At 50.7% G+C, this 23339-nt stretch overlaps 2 protein-coding genes across 7 annotated transcripts in view; one reads left to right on the top strand and one right to left on the bottom strand.

Moving 5' to 3' along the window:
* Window positions 1–17424, top strand: part of FRMD4A (FERM domain containing 4A) — a 313707-nt gene extending 296283 nt beyond the window's left edge. The window contains 3 exon segments of the mRNA XM_034644343.1: window positions 1104–1200; window positions 3315–3386; window positions 16313–17424. Coding sequence (XP_034500234.1) covers window positions 1104–1200; window positions 3315–3384 — 167 coding nt within the window. The 3' untranslated portion in view covers window positions 3385–3386; window positions 16313–17424.
* The window catches only part of PRPF18 (pre-mRNA processing factor 18), a 79829-nt gene continuing 62929 nt past the window's right edge, over window positions 6440–23339 (bottom strand). For 4 of the 6 annotated variants that reach the window (XM_034644338.1, XM_034644340.1, XM_034644341.1 and 1 more), the window contains 3 exons: window positions 13721–13836; window positions 11962–12099; window positions 6440–9831 (listed from right to left, as the gene is read on the bottom strand). In XM_034644338.1, coding sequence (XP_034500229.1) covers window positions 9660–9831; window positions 11962–12099; window positions 13721–13836 — 426 coding nt within the window. In that variant the 3' untranslated portion in view covers window positions 6440–9659. The remainder of the gene's footprint in view (window positions 9832–11961; window positions 12100–13720; window positions 13837–23339) is intronic. The other 2 variants (XM_034644339.1, XM_019806330.2) reach the window with 2 other exon arrangements.

The raw sequence follows: 23339 nt of genomic DNA, 5'->3' as shown, positions 1-23339 counted from the left end.
GGGAACCATAAGGGATTCTTGGGACCTGGAATGAGTGGGACAAAGAGGGAGGGACAGGCTGGTGTCCTGGGAGCACCAGGCCTCATGGCTCCTGCCTTCTGCCCCCGTTGACTCATTTGTTATGGCCCATCGACCGGATGACAAGTTCCAGAGATGAGAATAAAAGTGATTCAGGCAATCATGAGAGAACCATGGACTTGAGGTCCTCGAACCTTCTCCCATGTTCCTCGTTCATCTGTTACCTAAGCCCAGGGAAATGTGCCCTGGACTCCCCGGGTGGATTTTGAGAAGGAACGAATGAATGCATTACCCATCACCATTTAAAGAGCACGAGCCTCCGGAACACGTTAGAAGCAGCAGCCGGCTGATGGGCACAGGAGTGTTTCTGTTCTTTCAAAACTGTAGCGCTCTTGGCTCCGCTGACAGAGATTCGGAAACTCTTTGCGAGCATATGTTAGACAACGAATTGTAAGAAGCCGTGTCTGAGGTTTACCGATGAGAAAGATTCCATTCCCAGGAAAGCAGAGGATGCATTTAAGGAGGGTTTACTTACTAGTGAATTTCCCAGCTAGAAAAACCCTGCCCCCCTCGATAAACTCCTGGGAGTCAGATTTGGATGAGCTCTTCTAGAAAAGCCCTGTACCCTTGGAAGTGTCCTCAAGGGGTCAGTGACAAGCCTGAAACAAGGAGCAAGTGCTGAGTACCTTTCTGGAAGTTCTCTGTTCATAGCACCATTTTCACACTGGGGCCACATCTGAGGACGCCCAGAGGTCAGTCTCCCTGGTGTCCAGAGAAAGGGGCTCTTCCTGACTAGCCCCGCCCAGGTCTCCCTCCGAGCTCTGTGGGGCTTCAGGTTTTCTGCCACAGTGGGGGCTGTCGCCATCCCTGTGGCCACTTGCTAGTGCAAAGCAGGACCTAGGGATCCCCAGGTCAGCTTGACTCAGAATGGAGCCGCAGGTTTGGGGGAGAAAATGGAATTGGCCAAACATGGGGGGAAAGGCAGGTATCTCCCCACTGTGACCCCGCTATGGGATCATAGCCGACATCTCTGGAAGGAAGCTTCTTCACCTGACCCCTGTCCCTTCTGCGTCACCTCTCTGCAGCTGCCTTACCTCAAAGCCAGAGAAGCTCAACACCGTCAAGTGAAATCGGAGCGACGCCCCCAAGCAGTCCCCACCATATCCTAACCTGGCAGACTGGGTGAGTCCCCCTTTTAGACCTCTTCCACGCTCTAGAATGACCTCAGCATTGCTTGTCAGTTAGGAAGGATTTAACAAGTGTAAGATCCTAGTGACAGAAGGGTTTATCGGCAAAAACACGAGTGTGTGTTCCTGGGAAACCTCTTCCTTCCCGAAGCAGCCGTGCGAACGCCATTCCCTCCCACCCGGCTCCTTTCCACCGCCTTGGGACGGGCCCGTGGTCTCGCTCTCCACACTGGCGGTGGTGCCAGGGACGCGGGGAAGGTGGGTGCCCGAAGGCAGACCGCACCGCTTTGCTCACAGTTCCAGGTGGCATTTGATTTGGGGTCTGATTCTCTCAGGCCGACTTGTAGGGCCAGGCGACGGGTCGGGGAGAGCGGATCTGAGCTCCGCACGCTGGACCCTGGGCGGGCTTCACGCGCCCCTCAGGGTGTCCCCTCCCGGAACCACGATGCTTCGCAGGGAAAAGGGCAAGAGGCTCAGAGCCAGTCTCTGTCCTCGCCGGCCGCTTGTTGGTAACAAACACGGGGGATCGGGTACGGTTCCCTGAACCGTCGGTTAGCTGTAGTGACCCCGCGGTCCGGCGGACACACGTAGGCTGCCGTCCGCACAACTCCTACCTCTCCTGTTGCTCCTCAGACGTCGCCTCTAGCTGATGTCCCGTTCTGTCAGGGACTGAGAGGTAAAGGGGCGAGGGATCCCTTGTTCATGTCCCCGTCTGCTGGAGCATCGGTGGGCGGTCTGGGGAAATGGGACATGTGTGCACGCGGAATCCTCGGAAAACGGCAGGCCCCGGCTTGGCTCCGCTGACTGCGTTTCCAGCTCCCGGGCTTGACAGACGTGATTTTGTTTCTGTTCATGTATCTGTGGTGATTTTCAGGCCAGGCTTGAGGGGGCCTTGGTATGTGATGGGAGTGAAGGGGAGCTAATGCTTATTGAGTGCTGGCTGTGTACTCAAAGGCTGGGAGCTTTTTCTAACATGTATGAGTTCATCTCCCGCTCACGGTGGCCTCGCAGCGGCAACACACAGATCTTTGGGTTTGATAGATGAAGCCCAGGGAAAATCCGTGCCCTGCCCAGAGTCACGCGGCTGAATGAAGCAGCATTCCCTCATCTCTGGGGTCTTGTTTTTTTCTACCAGGCCGGTGGTTCTTACAGTGCTGTCCCCAGACCAGCAGCATGAGCATCTGTGGCCTGGGATCTTGTGAGAAATGCAGATTCTGGGGCCCATCCATGACCTACTAAATTCGAAACTCGGGGGTGGGGCCGGGCAGTTGTGTTTGAACAGGACTCGGATGCCCTGCTGCCGCCGCCTCCATTGAATCAGAAGCCGCAGTCCCAGCTGCAGGGATCTTGCGTCCACCCCCACTTCTTGGTCTGTTTTGGGGCAGCAGCTACCCCCTGTCCTTATCCCAGATCATGACCCTCCCTTGCCTACCAGCCGCACGCCAGCTCCATCTTGTGTGCTCGGGCAGCTGCGGCAAGGCCTCGGGCCCCAGAGCTGCACGAGATGAACTCATACAGGAAAGCCCAATCTGCTGTCTAGATGGCACCTCCAGCGGCCGAACCCTTCCACCCAAATAAGGACTTCAGATTTCAGGCTCTGTCTGGATCCCCCACATTTTCTGGATCATGTCCAGTCTCCCCTGATCTGAATAGATGACTGACTGACAGCAGGCCTGAAATGGGTAAACACCACCGCAAATGTCTACACGCTTGAGCTGGCCTTGAAACCTGGGTTTCACCACAGAGAGCTGGTGGGGACTCAGGACCCATGGGAAACCAACTGGAAACAGTTTTGGTCCTTGGAGTGAACCTTTTAACAGACTGATGTGAATCATCATTCACAGCCAGTAACTATTCTCTGCGATGTGGACAGAAAATGGGAGATGGGTAAAAAGTGCCAAAGTCTGCCTGCCTCACAGACCTAACGGGTCTCCTGACTCACTGCTGGGGGCTGAAAGTTCTGCATGCTGGGATTATCTGTCACTAACGCTGGGGTGTGTGGTTAGCTGATCTCTCCAACGTATTAATAAGCTACTAATCATGTCTGTGTCAGTTCCTCTCTTTAACATGACCTCTCTTCTCTTCCTCCTTCTGCTTTCCTTTGTTCAGAGAAGCAACAGAAAACTCACCCATTATGGATGGGTCTGAGTCTCCAACTCACCAAAGCACTGATGAATAGAGGTACCGTAAGGGCATGTGTGGTTCTCCTAGCCCTCCCCCCTTTCACTGCTCATAAGTTTGTGGTATCAGACATGCTGCATGTATCCCCCCTGCCCAATCGTAATTTCCAGAAGGAAACTTCTGAGTGGTGTGGAAGCTGCTATTTTTATGTTTTATTTCTGGATATACACGTGGAGGTCTATTTATATGTACGTGTTTGTATCAGATGTTAGACGCTACCTCCCAGAAAAGACCTGAGTATGTTTTAGCCCTTTCCAGACTCTGTGTACATACTGGTTTAGTGACCATGGTTTAGTCCATGGGAAGAAGAGTGTGCTGTAGTTGACATGACAAAGCACCTCAAGCAGACCGAGTTGACCTAGTCACTGAAGATCACCCATGATTTCATCCAGCGTGCCTGAGGGACACATGTATACTGTGCCAAATGCCCTGCTTTCCAAAATGCGGTCCGTCATCATCACCGGGGGCCTTGTTGGAAAGCTAGACTCCTGGGCCTAATGAATTTGAATCTGCATTTTAACGAGATCCCAGGATGAATCAAATGCACATTCAGATTTGCAAAGCACTGGTCTAGTGGGAGGAAAACCAGGAACATCTGGTCTGGTTCTGCTTTCCAGGGACCAGAATCTAACTGGCAGACAAGACATTGAGATTTAAATAGCATTTCAAGGGTCAGCTAAAAAAAGATAAGGATACCATTCAGAAGTGGATAAAAAGTTGTAAGCTTATTCAGCCAAAAAATAGAACCCTATGTTCCAGGAACGACACTTGAGACCAGAGTTGCAAGAGTTCACATCCAAATCCACAGCTTGAAAAATCTAACAGGAGCCCTACAAGGAGAGTAAGGAAGTGCAGGACATATGTGTTTTACTATTCTGAGACTTTAAAGCATTCCAAGGGGAGCAGGAGGCCTCTGGCTTCACGGAGATACCTCTTGAATCTGGCTTCCACTGTTTGGGGTGGGGTTGGGGGCGGGGGGCAGTTAGGGACGAGGAGAGGGGCCATTCCATGGGCAAAAACTGCGCCAGGGGCAGGGGTGTTTGGTAAACAGCAAGGAGCCTTGTTTTGTTGTAGAAAGCGAGCCAGACTTCTCCCTAAAAAGCAGGGTAGGACAAGATCCTGAACAAATTAGGAGACATGGAACAGTTTTTACTGAAAGTCTCCTGAGTTGGCAGATGGGTATTAGGAAAACGGGGGCTTAAGCCTTTGAGAGGAAGATGGTGTGCAAACAAAAACTTGAACTGAGGAAATCGGAAAGACTTTATTGGCTTCATTCAACGTCTCATGAATCGGGCGGCATCTCACGCAGCACAGAAAGGAGCTGTACGAGATGAGACGCCTACAGGCAGAAGGGGGCAGGAGTGCGGCTTTACGCTAAGCAAAACATCAGGTGGTTACTGCAAGGGAACTTTAGGCCTGGCAAGCGTCTGTCAGGCACGTGACCTAACTCGGGCTGATCAGGTGATGCCTGACAGACTGGTTTAAGGCTCCATTTCTGGGCAAACTGATCCTAATTAAGTTGAGGTCTCAGTTCGGTGATGTGGATCTTAGCATCAGTGACTCCATTTGGGGCCTGTTTTGTGTTTAATTAACAATTTCCTCCTTTTGGTTGGACTCTCAGCCTAACCGAGAGATGTGATCAAAATTTAAGGGATTAAGGGTACTCCCAGCTAATGCTTGGGAGTTCTCACAGGTTTTGCTGAATCTCTGCGTGGTATTCACAGGTCATGAGATCAGGTTCATTCTTTACATTGGTCATTCTCTTTGTTCCTTTTCTGAAGTTCTGTTCTTGGGGAAATCCTTTGCTGCAAACATGTACTTAAAGCTTTTGAGAACTTTTGAGAGAAAAGCGTGCACCAGCGGGACTGTCGTTATTAGAAAACACCCGATGTCTAACGCGTCCTTCAGAGCCAGGGTCCCTAGGACCCAAACTGATCAGGCTCAAGTATGTCCAAGAAAGACCCCATTGAAGGAGTCCCATTCTTAAGCCAGCTGGCGTGTGTCATGGTCTTGCGTAGGTGGGTCTCCGCTTTCCCAGAGCGTCTATCCAAGTGCAGCAAGTAGTGTTGGCCACAGCACCACCGCAGCTCAAAGACACTCAAGGGCTGTCCTGTCATCGGAACAACTTTGGCAGCGAGCCTAGGAATTTGTGAAGCAGCTCGTGTTCTAGCAGCCGATTCTGCAACATCTGCGAGAGTGAAGGAGAGGCCCCTAAGTGTGGCCTCGCTCGTACTTCTATCCGGGAGGGAGGCGTAGGATCTGCCAAGGGAAGTGATCTTTGATTCATGAAGGCTTCCTGGTCCTTCCTGAGTCTATTGCTTGGGACTCAGAGGAGGCTGAGTTTGGTTTATTTGGTTACCCTTGCCTGGTGTCGCTTTCTTTGGACAGGGCCTGGATGCAAAGTTCCCTGGGACTGGGGTTCTTAACCAGGGACTGTGACATAAGAGAGAGGGGCTGGGCTCGGCCCAAGGAAACTAAGCACTGGCAGTCCGGCAGAAGTTTGGGATGGGCGGGACTAGAGGAGCACAAGTATTGTGGGAAATCCAGCAGTCTTTTGGAGGTTAGATTACCTCCCCCTTTGCAGGGCCTGAGATGCGTGAACAGTGGTATTATCTTTGCGGGCCAGGGCCAGGAAAAAGGTGGACAGAAGAATCATAAAGACCTTCATGGAGTAAGAATTAGGGGAAGGATGGTCAGAGCGGGAAGGGGGAATAGAAACTTTCTTATCCCGCATCTTGGGAGGAAGCTGTCAACCTTGATGTCTGCTACCTCTCTTGCTCGTCAATTTGATTTTGAGGTCTCCAGCTTTTGCACTGGACCAGACGTCAGGTGGAGCCTTCCTCAGACATAAGATACGCACCCAGGGTTCAGCACCTTATAGTTTGGCAGTGGCATCAGGGGTCAAGAGTTCTTGGTAGGGTTCCTTTCCATGAGTCTCAGTTTTGTAAAATCATCAGAGGAAAACAATCAAGTGGCTGTAAATGATAAAACACTTAAAAATGCTCAGATCGGATTAGAGTTCATTATAATGAAATTGACAAAGGAAATTTTGGTTACTTCTGTAATACACAACTTTTAAAGATAGTAACTGGAATTATGAATCACATTATACCAGGGCATATCAGATTTCTAGAAACTTCTTCATTCAGTTTTAAGGCCATTTATACTAACAACATGATCTATACAAATAATCTAAAAAGGGTTTTATCACTTATATGACAAAGCTTCCCATGTAATTTAATGTAGCAAGTAAACCTAATTAGTGTAACATCTTTTATAAGGGGAGAGATAAATCCTTTGAGATTTTCCAGGGACACTTTAGCCCTGGAATCTACCAGATTTGGGTAAGGTTTTCCATTAATTTCCGTTTTAGTTTCCTGTTGGCTATTTAATGGAATAACCGGTCGCAGGTTATCAGAAAACCCTTCAGAGTCCCGTGCACTATGAGAAGGGCTCCTGCGGAGGCCCACCTTGGAGACCAGTAACGGGGCAGACTTTGCTGACGGGCAGGTAGTCTCTTTGGGGCGGAAAGGCACGTCAGAGGGTGAGAAGGTCATGAGTACTCAGAGGTAAAAGAGGATCAAGGGAAGTAGTAAGAGACACATCATCGTTACAGTCTTTGGTTTTAGGTACCTCTTGTGTCTTTCATTTTTCATTATCCTTTTGCAATGACTCTCAATGAAGCTACTATGGAATCAAGAAACCTTTTGGAGGCGTCTGCATGCCAATGAAAATAGGTAACCCATTCTGTTGCATTTGACAGACCTTGCTTTCAGGTTCACCTAAATGAATGATCTCGTCTAAATGGAATGTTCCCAATAATGGCTAACAACCTCAATAAGGAGGTCAACTGAGGCAAGCTCAAATGACCAGAAACGGAGTTTATCTGGGAGTGGCAGAAGAATTGCAGTTTGAGGGCTTGGGGCAGGCTGGATTTGCAAAGAGTGCAGAGGGAAAAGTCTAGCCAGAGTCTAAACAAATTCATTGGCTGGAGGACGAGAAGAGATCCTTGGCCTATGTTTGCTGGTCAGGCTTCTGTAAGTCAAGCATTTATGGAAAATCAGTCTGAGTTCTTAAGTTCTGTTCTCCTGAGGGGATGTGCGTGAGATTCTTCCATTTCATATTCTCTGGTTTCATTTTAGATTGAAATCCTTTCACATTCCCCACTCTTGCTCCAGATCTTTTGCAGAAAACATCACAGATCAACCATGTTGTTTGGGCATTGTTTTCCCTTTTCTTCCCTTTTTGATCAAAGATGTTGTTAGATGGAGCACAAGTCCCTGGGAACGGAGGAAGACCGTCCTCAGGTATCTTGTGCCACAGAAGAGGGAACTGGAAAGTGGATTTCGTCAGCCCCGTTTGAACAAGCAGCAATGCCAAAAGCCAAAGTATACATATTTGTAGGGGACAGGGAAGTTCAGAAAGGGCCTGAACAGAATTTGCTTTTGGAGGATTGGCCGGCGTCCTCTGCTGATTTCTGGGAAGAACTATAATTTGTGTAAGGGTAGGTTAATTTTCCTTTATGAGCCTGCACTGATTTTCTCTATTCTGTCCTTGACATAAGTGACTCCATTTTAGCTTGGTTCTACATTTCCCCTTTTTGATCAAGCCCCCGTTGGGGGCAGCAGTCATCCAATATATTGCTAAGTGTTTTTTGTATGGACATCACCTTTTGATGATCCACGTTGCTTCTTCATTGTTTCTTTTTGTTTCATCATACTTGTATCTTTTTTCTTTACCATGTCTTCCTTCAGGATGAGAACAGCTTTGGGAATGGTAGCAAGCAAAAGGCCACACGTGAGCAACTCATATTGTGTCAAAGTGGCTGGTCAAGGCAAGGAGACTTTGTCAAGGGTATAGGTGTGAGACATTTGCTTGCCCTAGGCTTTGAAATGCTATCAGGTTTGTTACCTTCACAAAGGCTGGATAGGTAACTCAGTACTTTAAGTCACAAAACAAAATGACAAATAGGATACAAAGACCCAAGTGTAGTATAGATTGAAACCGTAAGCCCAGTCTTGTTGGAAACCAGCTGAACAAATCAAAATTCCAAGATGAGTCAGACTGGACTTGTTGTGACCGAACCTCGACTTCCCCAGAAGTGTTAAGCCAAGTCTGCGTGTTGATCGACTCTGGCACAGACATCTTGTTCAGCCAAGAGAAAACTGAGGGCTAGCCTACTGTCAAGGACAATTTTAGGCAGAGAACCTAGGGAGTTTTGCTGGGCGGCGATGGCCTTAGCACTAGGCTCAGCAGTGGTTCGATGGGTTAAAGCAAAATTTGGGGTCCTGCCCTCCTTTGCACCCCATCCTAACCAGGGAAGTAGGGATCTGCCAAAGGAAGCAACTCTCGAATTATGAATGCTTCCTGGTCTCCTCTAACCTGATAATGTTAAATTCAGGGGAGCTGACCAATAAGGTGTCTCAGTTTGGCTGTGGACAGGTGGGGTACAGTGAGAGAACCAAAGAGGTTGCCTGCTTATATGCCACTTTGGGCACTCAGAGGCCCCAGGAGAATGATCACCCTGGACAAAGATAAATCCTGTCAGGGCACAGACCACTCCTGCTAAAGCAGCATTGTTCATGGATTCATTGGCATAAATTGTCACATTTGCTCGTCCAAGCCAGGGATCAGTTAGGTTTTGGCACATTCAGGAAGTTAATCTCCTAGCATGACATAAAGAGCTGTTCTAAATTCCTTGCAAAAATTCTTTGTGATCGGGGACAAATCTGATTTAGGTACTCCTAAGAACATGGTGATGCCAGCGCACTGTGGTGTGCACAAGAATCTGTATCGAACTGGTCAAGAACAGGTGTCACCCGAGAAAAGTAACAAGGCGGCACTGGGAAGCCGGGCTGTGACAGTTTAAGCGGACATCGAAGAGAATTCACATGTGGTTTATGAAGGAAAACTGGCTACAGGAAAGCCCAGGAGGTCTCCAAAATCATGGACAGATCAGAGTTTGTGAAGGCAGACCCAGCAGTCTGAGAGGCTGTCTCCCTTGGCAGTCGCCTGGGAGGTAAGGAGGGTAGGGTACAGTCTTTCCAAGTCAAGGAGCAACAGAAAAGAGCAAACAGGAGGGAAAAAACCACTTAGGTGGAAGAGTCTGTTTCATTTTTGCCTGTCACGATTTTCATAGTAAAGGAGGGCGGTGATGGAGGCCTGGTCTGACATCTCGGGGGAGCCAGCTGCTGCTGGCGGCTGGAGAGCTTGCGTTTGTTCCCTTCAGGTCCCGGGACTCCTGGAAGTCGGGATGGAGGACTTCAGGCTTAGCTATGCAGGAACTGGGGAGCGGCACCAGAGTGGTCCTTTCACACCAGGGAAGAGGGAGTCCTTCAATTGAGGTCGCTTCCAGTACGGGTATCCTTCAGGATGTGGCTCATGAAGGGAGTCAGAGGTCAGGTCATATTGTTCAGCATAAGCTTCTGGAACTTGTGAGAGGTTTCTGGAAATAGAGACGAAGTGGCAGTATTTTAATAGGTCTTGCTGGGCCATCTGAGGGTCAGAATACTAGGAAGGAAGCAAATGCAAGCATCTGCCAGTTACGTCTTATAAGGAACAAGCTTTTCAAAAGGTAAGACTTTAGCTTCAAAAGGACCAATGACAGCATCTTGGGCCAGAGAAATCCCAGAGCTGCACAGAATTTTCCTAGTGGGGTTTTAATGATGACTTTAGTCCTTTCCACCCATCCTGGCGAGTGAGGGGGATAGGACGGTGCAGCCTCTGAGGCACAGGACGGACTGGGCGCGCCCTGGGAGCAGCAGACCAGGAACATGACCTCCAAGGTCCCCACGCAAAACCGTGGGGACACCCCAGGTCAGGATGGGGTTTTTTAAGTCATTTTGTTGCTACAAAACTGACAGGGGTTTGTTGACAAGGAAAGCTTCTACCCAGTGAGAAACAGAGACCATGACCAATACGTATCAAGTATGTTCATGGTAACCATGAAAATTTCTCAAGTTCTCCTTGCTAACAAGTTTTGTAACAGAACATGAATTCTAATCACCAGTGAACGCGGGTAGAATAAAAGGGGTAGATCTCCATTATACTTAATGCTGATAACTGAAGATATTCCCATTTTAATTAAACCTACAAACTTGAACTAGCTTTTATTTACTGAAGATTCATCCTAGATCACATGAACTTCAAAAATATGTGGCTTATTTCTCTACCATGACAGTTTTAGAATACTTCATTTAATAAGTGCTTTTTAAGCCAATTAGTTAAAACTTTTACAAATTAATTTTGGCAGTACCATCCAGAGGGAGGAAAATGTCACCCACCTACAACATACATCCATAGACATACAGAGATCTTAACAGCTGTCGTTTTAAATTTTAGCCATGAGAGCAGTATGAGAATGCAAAACTGACTAGTCTACGAAAGAACACTTGGAAGCAAATTGTGTTTCTGAAAGTTGGAATAAATTCAGATTACCTGCCGACGCATTTGGGGAGAAGACATTTAAGATTTTCATTCGCCTAAGTTCCAAATAGCCTTCCCCCTCTTTTTTTCCTTCTGGTAAGAATGACCTCCCTGAAGTCTGCACTTGCAGGAACCTGTCTTGTAGGCCATCCCTTTCAAGCAGAACATTCCCATCATTCGTCGGAGAAGGGCTTTCGTTTCTTAAATCCAGATCAAGCCTTTTCAGATGAATTGGGAAGGTTTGGGGGTTGGTAAAAATGACTTGCTACCAGAGTTACATTTGTGCTAAGACAGGGACCCCCGTTTTTAATTCCTCAAGAAATTGGGTTGTGACCTGAGTGACATCACAGGCTGACCCATCCATCCCACTACATTTATTTTCAGTTTGTTGCTTTATATCAAGACGACCTTCAGTTAGCAAGGAAATCAAAAGCTTCCTGTGTTCCAGATTTAGAGCTTACTCTCTGGCTTGTTCTAGTAAATCCTTCCAATAGATGGCTTTAAAATGTTTTTCTTTCCTTCTGAGGACATGGTTTCATTTTGGCTTAGGGGAGAAAGCCCCCCAAGAAGTTGCTGTCAGGCTCTGATGATGACTGGATGCTTCCCATTTAGCCAACTTCTGACCAAAGAGCTACTTAGAAATCCTTTCAGCTCTCTTGTCAGGTTTGAGCTCAAACAGTAAATATTCCTGGCTACTACTGAACACCACCACGGATACAAAAGAGAGGGTACAAAGAATACCACTCTCTCAAGAGCCAGAGCCACTCCCAAAGATGACCAAAAACAGAGGCTGAGACACTTCACAAGGACTGGCAGTAAGCCCAGGACCCCAGCCACACATGGGGTTCAACCCACACTTCTGCCTGGCCATATACTGGGGGCCCCAACGTGATGGCTGCCAAGCCAAGCTCTCAGGACACAGGAGAGCAACAGCTGTCCCTGGGAGAGAAAGGTTCAGTAACCCGTGGGTCTGGAGTTGGAAAGGAAGGGACGCGAAATTTGACCTTCCTCTCTCGAGTGGGCTACGGAGACTTGGGAGAGAGGACTGTGGTAAAGACTCTCGCCCTTAGCTGGCTTCTGCTAGTTTTTCCAGGATTCCCATCTGTGGGCTCCAGAGCAAGTGGGGTTTAAAGTACAGAGTGTAACTCATGCATTACCAAAATCTGACAAGGGTGTCCCAGGTTTAGTTTCCCCTTGGCTATTTGAGGAAGAACTGGTAGCAGTTACAAGAGAATCCCTCCGAGTCCTGTCAGCCCTTCGAGAGTCCCATGCGTGGTCATGTAGTCTCCCGCAGGTGGAAAGACTGTTCAGATAAAGGATTAATACCACGAGTACTTGGGCCTAAAGGAGGATAAAGGGGAGCAGAAGGAGTGCCAGTGGTTAGACGGTCTTTTGTTTTAGGTACCGCTTCTGTCTTGAACTTTTCACTACCCTTTTGCAGTGCATCTCTCAGTAAAGGAGTTGCAAAATTTTGAAGCCTTCTGAAGGCTTCTGCATGCCAATTAAAATGGGTATCCCATTCTGTTTGGGAAGCCTTGCATTCACATGCACTTCTTAAATGAATGAACTTGTCTAACTGGAACATTCCTCGTAACGACCGCTGGGATTCCAGGTTGTCTTCAGCACTGCTGGTCTGTGTGCAGGAGAGACCTTAACTATTTTTAGCATAAAACCCCTCGAGCTTTGGGGTGTGGGGGCACCCACAGAGCCTTGAGAAGACTGGGATCCCATTTTTGGAGTTTTCCCGCAAGGTTTGGCGGTGTGCCTTTGATCGGGTATTTCCTTTTCCTGGGGGACAGCCTTTGCCCTGCTTATCTGACCTGAGAGCAGGTGTCCCTCACTGCACAGGATTTCCTCGTGGGTGACAGGTGACGTGGTATGAAACCTGCCTGTCCGTAAGCACCTTACCCTTACACAGGAGTCTTGTGCTTTGCAGAAGGTGGTCTCCTAGAAAGGTGGCGAGTGTTCTAGCAGTACCCGTGGTCCCAGTTCACTGGCTTGAGAATGGGGAGAGATCCTCGGCAGGTCTCCCGGCTCAGGAGAGAAGCTCAGTCTTCTGCAGATCAGGATGGGAAACCAGTCTCTCGGTGCTTAGGTTCTGTTCTTCCGACGGTACGTGCCTGAGAGGCTCCAGGTCACATCCTCCAGTTCCACTCTGGACTGAAACCACTTCCCAGTGGCCACTGTAATTCTAGCTTGTTTTACTGAGACTGCCGTCTTTGCAGTTACCTACAGCTTCCGGGAGCACCGTTTCCAGACAGGAAGTAGCATTTGCGCTGGGAGGTGGCACACTCAGTTCTTCTAGAACTTGATGCCAGTTCAGCTGAGTCTTCGGTCTCTCAGAGAGAAAGGAATACGTAGGAGGGATGTGCCACCAGGTTGGGGATCTCGGGGCCTTTCACAGTGTACCTCGTGGCACAGAAGTTTTCTTGAGGTCGATGGGTGACCTGGTGGCCATCTAACCCATTCTGTAACCAACGTACCCTAGCACGGGGGTCTTCAAGTTAGGGGGCAAGCACTCCAACAGCTTTTAAGTGCTTGACCTGCACCCACCAATTTTGCAGCTTTGGCTTCTGAGATTCTCCTTAACAACAGATCCATTATTCCTTTACCTCACATGCACATGAACAGACCCGCAGTAACCACAGAGAGCATACTGTGGACTGGCCAAGAGGAGGCGTGAGGTGTGCAGGACACCAGGGACTGAGGGCTAGGGCCTGATGTTCCAAGTGCAGCCACCTGCCAGCGCAAGCTGAGCCGCCAGGCCCTGGCCAGCCTGCAGACTCAGCCAGGGCTGAAGACTCTAGGAGAGCCTCCCGTCAGTCTAGACAATGTGAACGCTGGACCAGGAAGCCAATTCGATGGGGAGCTTAACACAGACAGCAGAGTCGGAACCGAGAGGAACTTACCCATGGCCCTCAGAAAGGGTGACAGAGACCTCAGGGTTCACAGATATCGCTGCCTGTGTTTCTTCTTGTCCTGGAGCTGTCAGAGGTCTCCTTGGGATCCCACTGCTGCCACCAAACTATTAAAAAACAAAATTCAACTGAGTAAATTTTAAAGATCTTACTGGCTTTTATTCAATCAAGTTGCAACCCCAGCCCTTGAGGAACCAAAAACAAATGTCCCTGTCTTATAAATTCCATCTTTACAGGAACAGTCACACAGCTCTGGAAGCAATTCAAAGGCCCCCCCCCCATGGTTTTTTGTTTTGTTTTACCAATTCCAAAACCTCCCTCACCTAGTCACCTAAAAAGGCTTTACAGGTATTTTAAAAGATTTGGATTTAAGAAAGAAAATCCTTCTTGGAGGACCTTGCCTTCTTTCCTGTCTTTGAGACCTGTGTCTTTGAGTCATAAACGCTCTATCTGTTCTCCTCCAGGACCTAGCCTGTAGGCGGTTTCTTTGAAGTGCAAACTTCAGCAAGGTCATTCTTACCAGAAGGGAAAAAGAAGGGGAAAGTCTATTTGGAACTTAGGTGAATGAAAATCCTCAATGTCTTCTCCGTAGATGCTTTAGCCGTATTGACCAGGTAACCTGAACTTATTCCCACGTCCAGAAACAGTTTGGATCCAACTTTCTTCTGTAAATGAGTCCGGCAGCGCCGAGCCCCTCTCTGGTTTCGGGCACACGTACAGCCGGACCTGGCTGTTCTCGTTCAGCCCCGCCTCTACTTCCTGCTCCCACATCCGCCTCGGGTGAAGGCTGCTTGGCCCTGCTCGGGCCTCTGCCCTTCTTTGAAGCAGTCAGTGACCATGGAGGATTCTAACTGGCCCACCTGGGTCACTTGTCCACCCGGGGGGAGCACCATCAGGACCACAAGGAATTAGGGAGGGGCTGTCCCCCAAAATACTGCATATGTCCCCTGTGGATTCAGCCACCTTCTGCCGGGAAACCTTTCTCAGTCCCTCAGGCACATGGCAAGAGGCAGGTCTGTCAGGGTGGAGAGGGAGGTTACAGGGTGGGTACATGGGAGTTAGCCCTCCACTGCTTCCATACTGTAATAGGTCCCGTGGTCGGCATCAGAAGGAAGGGCCTATGTGTCACCTGTATGTCACTGTGCTTCTGAAAGCAGCATTCATCCCACTAGATCAGGAGGTCCAGGCCCAGGACCCTCAGTAAAGGCCACAGAATGCCACTGATGCCTTGGGTTTTCCAACTTCCATGGGTTTTTTAAAAGCCAGATGAGAAACATTTACAAAATTCACAATGCCTTCATCCCTTCGTTCCTAGAGAGGTCAGCCAATCAGAGAGAAAGATGGGCACGACCGCGGCTTCTCGCGCACAAACTGGCCCACAGGGCGGGGAGGAAGGTGCTCGTTCACCTCGCTGTTCTCTGCACCCCACGGGACTAGGATCGCTTTCCTTCACCCGTCCCATCCCGAACCCTAGCGCCAGGTCGGGGAGAGCAGCAGCAGGGGAGAGACAGGTCTCTTCTGACGTACGCAGAACCCTTATGATGTTCCCCAAAACCTCTCTCTACCCCGAAACGGCCTATGCTCTGGGGCATTAAAGACACACAGACCAACCACCCCGGAGTCACAGACCAATGTCAATCACAGGACATGTCACTTCAACACCTGGAGGCTGAAGGCCCCTAGTTTCGTCCCTGCAGGAATCAGTACAAATCGACACTCGGAGGGCACTAGGAACAGAGGCAACAGCACCCAAGGGGCTCCAGGCCCGACACGCGGTTGGTGAGCAGAGCCCAGAGTTGAGCCAGCCAGCAGCAGGGCTGTGGCCAGCGGAGCAGGGGAGAGGAGGGCGGGCCTTCCTCAGGCCCCAGAGGGCTGCTCCCGCCCCATGGCCCTCCTCCGCACACCTACCCGCACACCTACCCGGCAAATGCCACCCCGTCCTGTGTTCGCAGAGGTGAAGTCCGACCTTTCCTTCTGCCCTCAAAGAGCCAGCCTGGGATGAGAGGGGCTCTTCCTCTAGCACCGAACCCTGGCCTCGGCGTGCCTGTAACCACCCTGCACGCCCCAGCCTCCCTGGTGATGCACACCTCAAAGACTTTAACAGTGTGTTGTTTTCATTCCAGCTCGTGTAGGTGTTCCATTACAATTTTTATAATCCGAAAACCATGCATGTTACTTAAATAGCACGGATTCAAAAATGTTTTAAACTCTTTTCAAAATACCATCTGTTTCACTTGACATGTTGAACGTGCTTCTAGGACGGAATAAAACCATAGGGAAAACTGGTGGTACCTCAGGAATCCTGTGCGGTCCCGGAGCTCTGGAAGCTTCCGAGGCGCAAGCACAGTCAGCCTGCGTGGAGGGTAGGGCCCGGTCAGGAAGCCTGCTCCGCATTCCCGGTGACGGCAGCTTGCGGCCAAGCCCGAGAGCCCCCGCCCCGAGCCGCTCCACCGTCCCCCTCAGGGGTGTGCGCGCTGCAGGGCCCCAGATGTGGATTTTGTTTGCTGTCCGTGAGCCCCTTCCCCCCGCTCGGCCCTGGCGCGCTCCTCCGCTAACCCGCCGCTCTCCTTGCGTTCCCCGCAGGAGCTACACTGACAGCTGTTTCCTGGATTCCTCCCTCTATCCAGAGCTAGCCGACGTGCAGTGGTACGGGCAGGAGAAAGCCAAGCCCGGGACCCTCGTGTGAGCCAGCCGGCCTCACTCTGACCGCCTCAACGCCATTCAGAGATCACCTCACTGCCTCTCATTTGCCTTACCCAGACGCACTGTCACCCTGCACCAGCTTCGGCCCTCAGCACTTTTTTCCTCCCGTCTCCGCATCCCCTTCACCCTCAAAAACCTGACTGAGGAGACATTCTGGAAGGTTCCGGTCCCACTGTGTGTCCCCTGGCGCTCTCGCCCGCAGAGCGCCAGGCACCAATCCTCAACGGCACCTTGCTGGCTTCCCCCTGCCGTGACAGCCCCCAGGCCGGGAACCACCAGGGAAGGTAGCGGACATCCAATTCCTGTGGACAAGTGGCATGAGAACAGGAAAGGGGACTCACGTACAGGGTGATCCAGAAGGACTATGACGCTGTGGTCAGCCTGCCACCCGCAGGCCCACCAAGCGCTTGGTGAAGAGGACGCCTCGCTCTGCAAATACTCTGGCGGAGGCTTGAAAACATCCCCTGGGGGAGTGGCTGTTGGGGGAGGGGAAGGAGAACGGAAAAGGAAGCTTCACGTGTCAGAGACACACCGAGGATCACAATCAGTTCTATGCTGCCAAAGATTAAAAAATTAAAAAATAAAAAAATAAGAGGGGCCAAGAGGAAGACATTCTTTCTGCAATGAAATCTTTTAAATTCTCAACTGCTACTACTCATCACGAGTGAAAAGTCAACCATTTGTAAATTGTTTCCCCTCTTTATCCCTCATCCTTAACGTCCCACCTTCTCTCTCAGGCCAGAGCCTGGAAAACTAACCCATATGATGGTCAAGTCGAGGGAGCCAGAGCAGCGCCCCAGCCTCGGGTCCCCGGGGGCGCGGACACGGAGGACAGGCCTGCGGGCAGGGAGCAGGGTGTGCCGTCAGCCCGGTCTGCACGGGTCCGATCCAAGCCCACCGCACTGAGCTGCGGTCCTGGTGGGATCTGTAGGAAACGGAAGGTGGGGATTGCCAAAAGCGCTTCTCTCTTATTAAAACAAGCAGTAAAAGCGTGTCCTGTTGTTTTGCACAAGGTGTTTGATTTTATTTTTTATGGGAAACCAAGGGAAAAAGCACATCGCGATCCATTCGAGTGTTTAACTGTCGTGGTTCATTTTATACTTGTTAGCACTTGTGTGACAAAGAACTCAGACCCGGCTTCTCTCGGCACCCGGTTACCAATGTGTCACTTATTCCAGGAACCCAACTATGCCCTTAGGTAGGAAGTGTTTACTCCCGTGTCTACTAGCAAGCAGGCAGAGCGGGGCTGAAGAGCGCGCCAGCGCCCAGCGGGCCCGGATGCCTCCGGCATCGGCAGCTACCTTGACGTACGTACCACATTCGTCCGCAGAAACCCAGAGGGGGAGAAAGAGCTGCACGTTTACATGTGTTCTGAGCTATGCTTAAGACACAACTGGAAAGCCATCTATCTTCAAAGGCCTCAAAAATACTTTTATAATCCTAACAAGCGCACACTCTTATTAGTTGGGTTATTCAAAATGGCACAAACACAGTCTCCACGGAGGTGGTACGCTGTGCTTACTGGTGCAAGTGGGGGGCGGGGGGGAACAGTTTTTCTCACTTGTAACAACTTCCCATTGCAAAGGCATCTGACAGCCAGGGACAGGAGCTGGGGTGGGGTAGTTTTGTGGGAACACAGAACCGCAGTTAGCTTTAGCGTAAAAAGAAAAATCCTCGTTTTTTTTAATGTATGTATAATCCAAGAAAAATGAGACTCTATCAGACCAGGAGGGAAGACGGCCCGTAAAGTAAGTTTAACGAAGCTCCCTCTATTGCAGCTTGGAAAGCGCTGTGGGCTCACAGCACGCTGGGACCACTCCGGACAAGTCAGGGCCTGGTGTCCCCAGTCCTGAGGGCACTGCACTGGTGACATAGCTCGGGGAAGGGACGAATATTCACAGAACACTTGGGTAAACCCTGCGGGATAAACAAAACTGGTTCTAATGTTATTAACGGATTCGGGGGGCGGAGGGGGTGGTATTTTTGTTGCTCGCATTTTGACGATCAGAGCTATGGTCAACAGGTTTTTTCCTTCCCCATTCAGAACATTAGACACTGGGCCATTTTTCTTTCACCCCAAAGACACACGGCTAATCAGACTGAACTGTGTGCAACAGGAAAAGTGCAGAGAAAGAGGTCACGAGGTCACGTGGCTGCAGGTTACACAACGCGTTCCGTAGTTTCAAAAACGGTCTGCAGTCCCTCGGATCGCACTTTTAGCCCAGCTGGGTGACAAGGAATGACAGACGAAAATGCTTTCTCAACACCTGAGTTTTGAATTCAGGAGGCAGAAAGGAACGGAGAGGGAGGGGAATTACAGTTCAAATGCCACGACGGTCTGGTAGTAAAGACAGAGATGAAGTAAAGCAGGTTTTACTGTTGAGCTGCGTTGGTTACTACAAAATGTACGCAATGTTAGTCCTTTGACAGCGACAGGATTAATGACCAGTGTGGTGGGGGACGGGAGTTACTGTAAACAAGCGTTTGCAAGCTCTTCCCAGATCTGTCTTTCTTTAAAACAAAAGAAGGTGGAGTACGAAGTCCCGGTCGGATAGGAAGCCCCTCCTGGATTCTCCAGATACTTGTAAGAAGTTGCCTGTTTAGCCTGAAGACTGGTGGGAACACCTTCATCAGACTTTGTTGTGAGACAGGTGGATTTTTTATTTTATTATATGCAGGTGAGTGTTGAAACTGTTAAAATGCCAATTTGATTTCATTCAGTGTTAGTTCTAAATAGAGCAGACCCCCTCCAGGTGCTATCAGATGACCAGTTACTGCTTAGTTAACTAGGTGTAAAGTTTTACATATCCATTCATGTCAATCGTTTATTACACGTTGTGTAAAATGGACTCTAGTTTAATAATGGGGAGAAAGGATTAGGCTGCTCCTGAAAACTGACTGTAGAGCATGGAAAATGATTTTACTGGATTCTGTTCAACTGTAATCAATGAAAAGGATGTATGTTGTAGACAAAGTTGCAGAATTAAAAAGAAATCTGCTTTTAATTTATTCTTTTTGTATTAAGAATTTGTATAGTACCTTTACATTTTGCAAAACAGTGTTGTCAACACTTATTAAAGCATTTTCAAAATGAAAAGATCTCAGCTGCCTCTTGGATATTTTGTTTCTAAGTGACACATGCTCTGGAAATCTCTAATTCAGGTGCCTGCAGCCTCGTTGGACCCCTTTTTAAAGTCCATAGAAAGCTGATCTCGGTACTGGCTTGCTAGGTACAGATAAGCTCAGTTTGTGAGGTCAAGGCTAATTCTCCCTTACTCTAACTGCCTTGTAAAGTAAGTATACAAAGATAATACATTCTGAATTCCGTATTCCTGCCACAAAAAGGGGTCTGAGGTTAAAGGTCTTTGTAGGGACACTGCTACAAAGAGTTACCCGTTTGCAGTTCATGCCAGGCGTGGGTCCCGTTCCCACAGAACGGTTCATCGGGGGAAGAGACCCTGAGGGAATGTGGGCTTCGGAGGCCATCGGTCACGCGGTGCCCGGGTCCGTGCAGGAGGCCAACGGCCCATCAGGGAGACAGGATGCTCAGACCTTCACCAGCACTGCCGCTCACCCTGTGCTCACACGACACCTCAAACCCTGTCACCCACCACCTGAGTCACATCACCAACCCAGCAGCCTGCGGGGCCCGCGGGCACCAAAAGCCCCTCACGTAACGACAAGACGGCAACTGGCTTACTTTCAGAGAGACTGCGCTGCAGTTGCATCCCGGCCCCCTGGCCCGACAGGCATCCCTTCCCTACAGGAGCCCCGAAGTCTGGAAGCCAAGAACACCCCTGGACGGAAAGGCCTTGCTGAAGCACTTGCCACTAGGGCGCTAAGCCCCAGCAAAAGCGAGAACGATCCACGGAGAACACGAAGCCTGTCGGAAGCGAGCTCGTTAGGACATTTCCGCTTCCAGGCCTTTCCTTGGGAAAGCAACCAGCCGCTCCAAGGCTTGTGTCACACAAACAAACAGATCTTTTGTGAGTCTCTTCTGTGTGAACATGTCACAGCTCAGGAGACGAACCCAGTATCTCTTCATTAAGCCCTGACGACCCCATGAAGGCACCTGGCACACAGAAGACCCTTCTCTCCCACTTCTCCCCACCTTTTACACCCCACACACACACACACACACACACACACACACACACACACACGCATGCGCACAAACCACCCCGCCCCGGCCCCGTACACAGCGCTAACAAGGAAGTTCTACGCAGCTATTATTTTGGTTATTAGAACACAGACCCCCTAAAATCCCAGGAGAAAGCATTAAAAATGGCCCAGGCCATTCACTTCTTTCTCCCAGAACAGCAGTTCGAAAAAGCTCCTCCCTAAGATCGTCTGGAAGGCGAGCGTCGGAGAAGCACTGGGGGGCTGGCAAGCACTCAGGGCCGCGTGTCTGGGGAGGAGTCTGGTCTTCAAAAGCTTCCACTCCCACAGATTAGACACGGACACACAACCACAACCTAAGGGCAAACAAAGTCGCCAACATTAAACAGAAGGAAAAGATTCAAAGGAGTACAAAGGGGAAGAAATCAAGTATCTCGCTGCTAACTAAGCTCGTCCAAGGAGCCGGCTCTCGGAGTCATGGCTGCGAAGAGGGCAGGAACCCGCTCCACCCTCTCTGCCTGGCACAAAGTCTGCCCGCGCCCTGCCCAGCCGCTGTCCCCTCGGACAGGAGCTGAAGGGCCTGCAGTGCAGGAATCGAAACAGCACACTGACAGAGCCCATACATTTACAAATGCACCAAGATTTTTTTTTTTATCAGAAACCCATTTTTCTGTCCATAAACTGCTATCCCTACACACGAGTAGGTTCCTTTTGTTTTTTATTCATTCATCCGTTTTCTGTCAAACCCACTCCAGGCACACTTTCGTTCTCCCACTCTCCCAAAACCACTGCTGTCGGGGCCGCAGACAGTGGTTTCTGTTCTCAGCTCATGTGACTTACCAGTAACATGACACAGCGGATCCCCTTGGTCCACAGGAAGGCCAGGATGCGACGTCCTCCAGGGTTTCCTGCTCACGACGCTTGGGGCTCCTCTTTCCAGCCTCCTCGGCAGGTCTCCTCTCCCTGGCGCCCCAGCATCGGCATGTCCCAGCTGTTCTCAGGCTCCTCCCCCTGATCGTCCACCATGCTTCCAGTAGCGCTCCCCCGGCCTCATGGTTTTATGCGTCACCTAGGGGCTGACATCCTGAACTTGTCCATCCTCCTGCCCAGCAACACCCCCACCGGGAGGTTGGACACGCTGCCTTGGCCAGAGCGGAGGTTCCGAGCCTCCCCTCCGAATCTGCTCCCTCACCACCTTCCCCAGCTCAGCTGCAGGCAACTCCAGCCGTCCAGGGTCAGGCCAAAAATCCTGGGATCCCCCGACCATCTTGCTTCCACCACTGGATGATCGCCCATCGTTCTCCTTCTCACGTCTACAGCGAGCCAAGGAGATGCGGCATCCAGGCCCTGAAGAGACTTCGATGAGATCGGGAGCGCGGGCAGGAAGAAAATAAGTCGATTACAGAACACATTACAAGGTGCTAAGAAAGCAGGGTCAGGCAAGGGAAGATGCTGCTTAGGACAGGTGGGAAAACAGCTTTTCCTCCAAGTAAAGTAAGTAAAGTTACTGGGGAGTGCGGGGACAGAGGGAGCGCTGAAGGTTCCTCCGCAGCCAGCCTGGCATGAACAGAGATGGGAGGGCCGCAGCTAAGCGAGACAGGAAAGAGCAGGGATGGGTCAGCAGAGAGCAGTCCGCTGAGAACAGCCCCGAGAGGAGAGAAGATGGAGAATGTCCCTAGGTATCACGTAGGGCCCAGGTGACACCAGGCACTGGGTGGCCATCAACCCCCTCCGGCAGCTCTGGAGGACACTGATGGGTTGATGCAGCTTGGTTTCTGTAGTGCCGTGTGGCAGGACAGAAAGGTAAGACAAAAGAAGGTCTGGGGAGAGTGACAGCGATGATGACAAGGGGATCCACAGGGAAAAGCAAAACCAAGAAGGTCCTAAGGAAGGAGAAGCCACTGCAAGAATGGACAGGATGTCTTGAGGAGACCGTGGAAGAGCAGAGCGGGGAGCAAGGAGTATGCAGCAAGGACAGGACCTCGGGACCAGACAGCAGGGAAAATGCGGGTTTCCCCATGACCTCAGTCAGCCCCCGGGGTGAATCCTATCATTTAGGAAGAAAGTCTCGATGTTACACTGATGCACGCCAGCAGGAAACCCATCCGAGCCTGGGGTGCCAGGAGGACACCCGGTCCCCCTCCCCTTTGTGCAGGCGCTGCCCATCTGGCTGCCTTTTGGATCCAGAGTCCAAGACCACGCCCGTGATCTTAATGAGAGGATTTCCTATGAAGGGCCGGACTGTCACCCAAATGGTGAGGAGGGGACAGCAAAACGGGACACTAGATCTCACAGAGGACCACAGGGAAGCAGCCACCGCTCGGGGCAGGGAAACAAAGGCGAGGGAATGTGAAAACCTAGAAGCGGGAGGAGGTGCCCCGTGGAGCTGAAGTCAACCCTCTGGGGTGCTGCTCAGCCGAGCAGCCGGCTGCCGAGCGCCCCAGGAAGTTGGCAGGACCCGCAAAGCTGGGCTCCAGGCCCCAGGAGAGGTGGCAGCGGCCGACGGTGCCGGGATCTCTGAGGGGCAGGATGAAGCCGCTTCTCCAAGTGTGGGAAACTGCCCACGGGCACCAGCTCGTCCTTCAGGAGTGCACCGTCCTGCCAGGCCGGAGCGCCGCGGCTGCGCCATCTCTGGGGGGGACGGAAAGCCGAGAGAGCACGCGCCCCTCCCCCTCCTCCAGCGTCCCGTCTCTCGAGCGTCACGGTCGGTGGAACCTAACAAGAAGCCACCAAAGCAGAAGCGTGGTTCGCCGTCTCGTGTCACAGCCGCTGTGGGAGGTGTGGTGGG

Source organism: Ailuropoda melanoleuca, chromosome 15 (genome assembly GCF_002007445.2).
Source record: "Ailuropoda melanoleuca isolate Jingjing chromosome 15, ASM200744v2, whole genome shotgun sequence".
Taxonomy (NCBI): Eukaryota; Metazoa; Chordata; class Mammalia; order Carnivora; family Ursidae; genus Ailuropoda; species Ailuropoda melanoleuca.
This window is presented reverse-complemented; position numbering and strand designations above follow the sequence as displayed.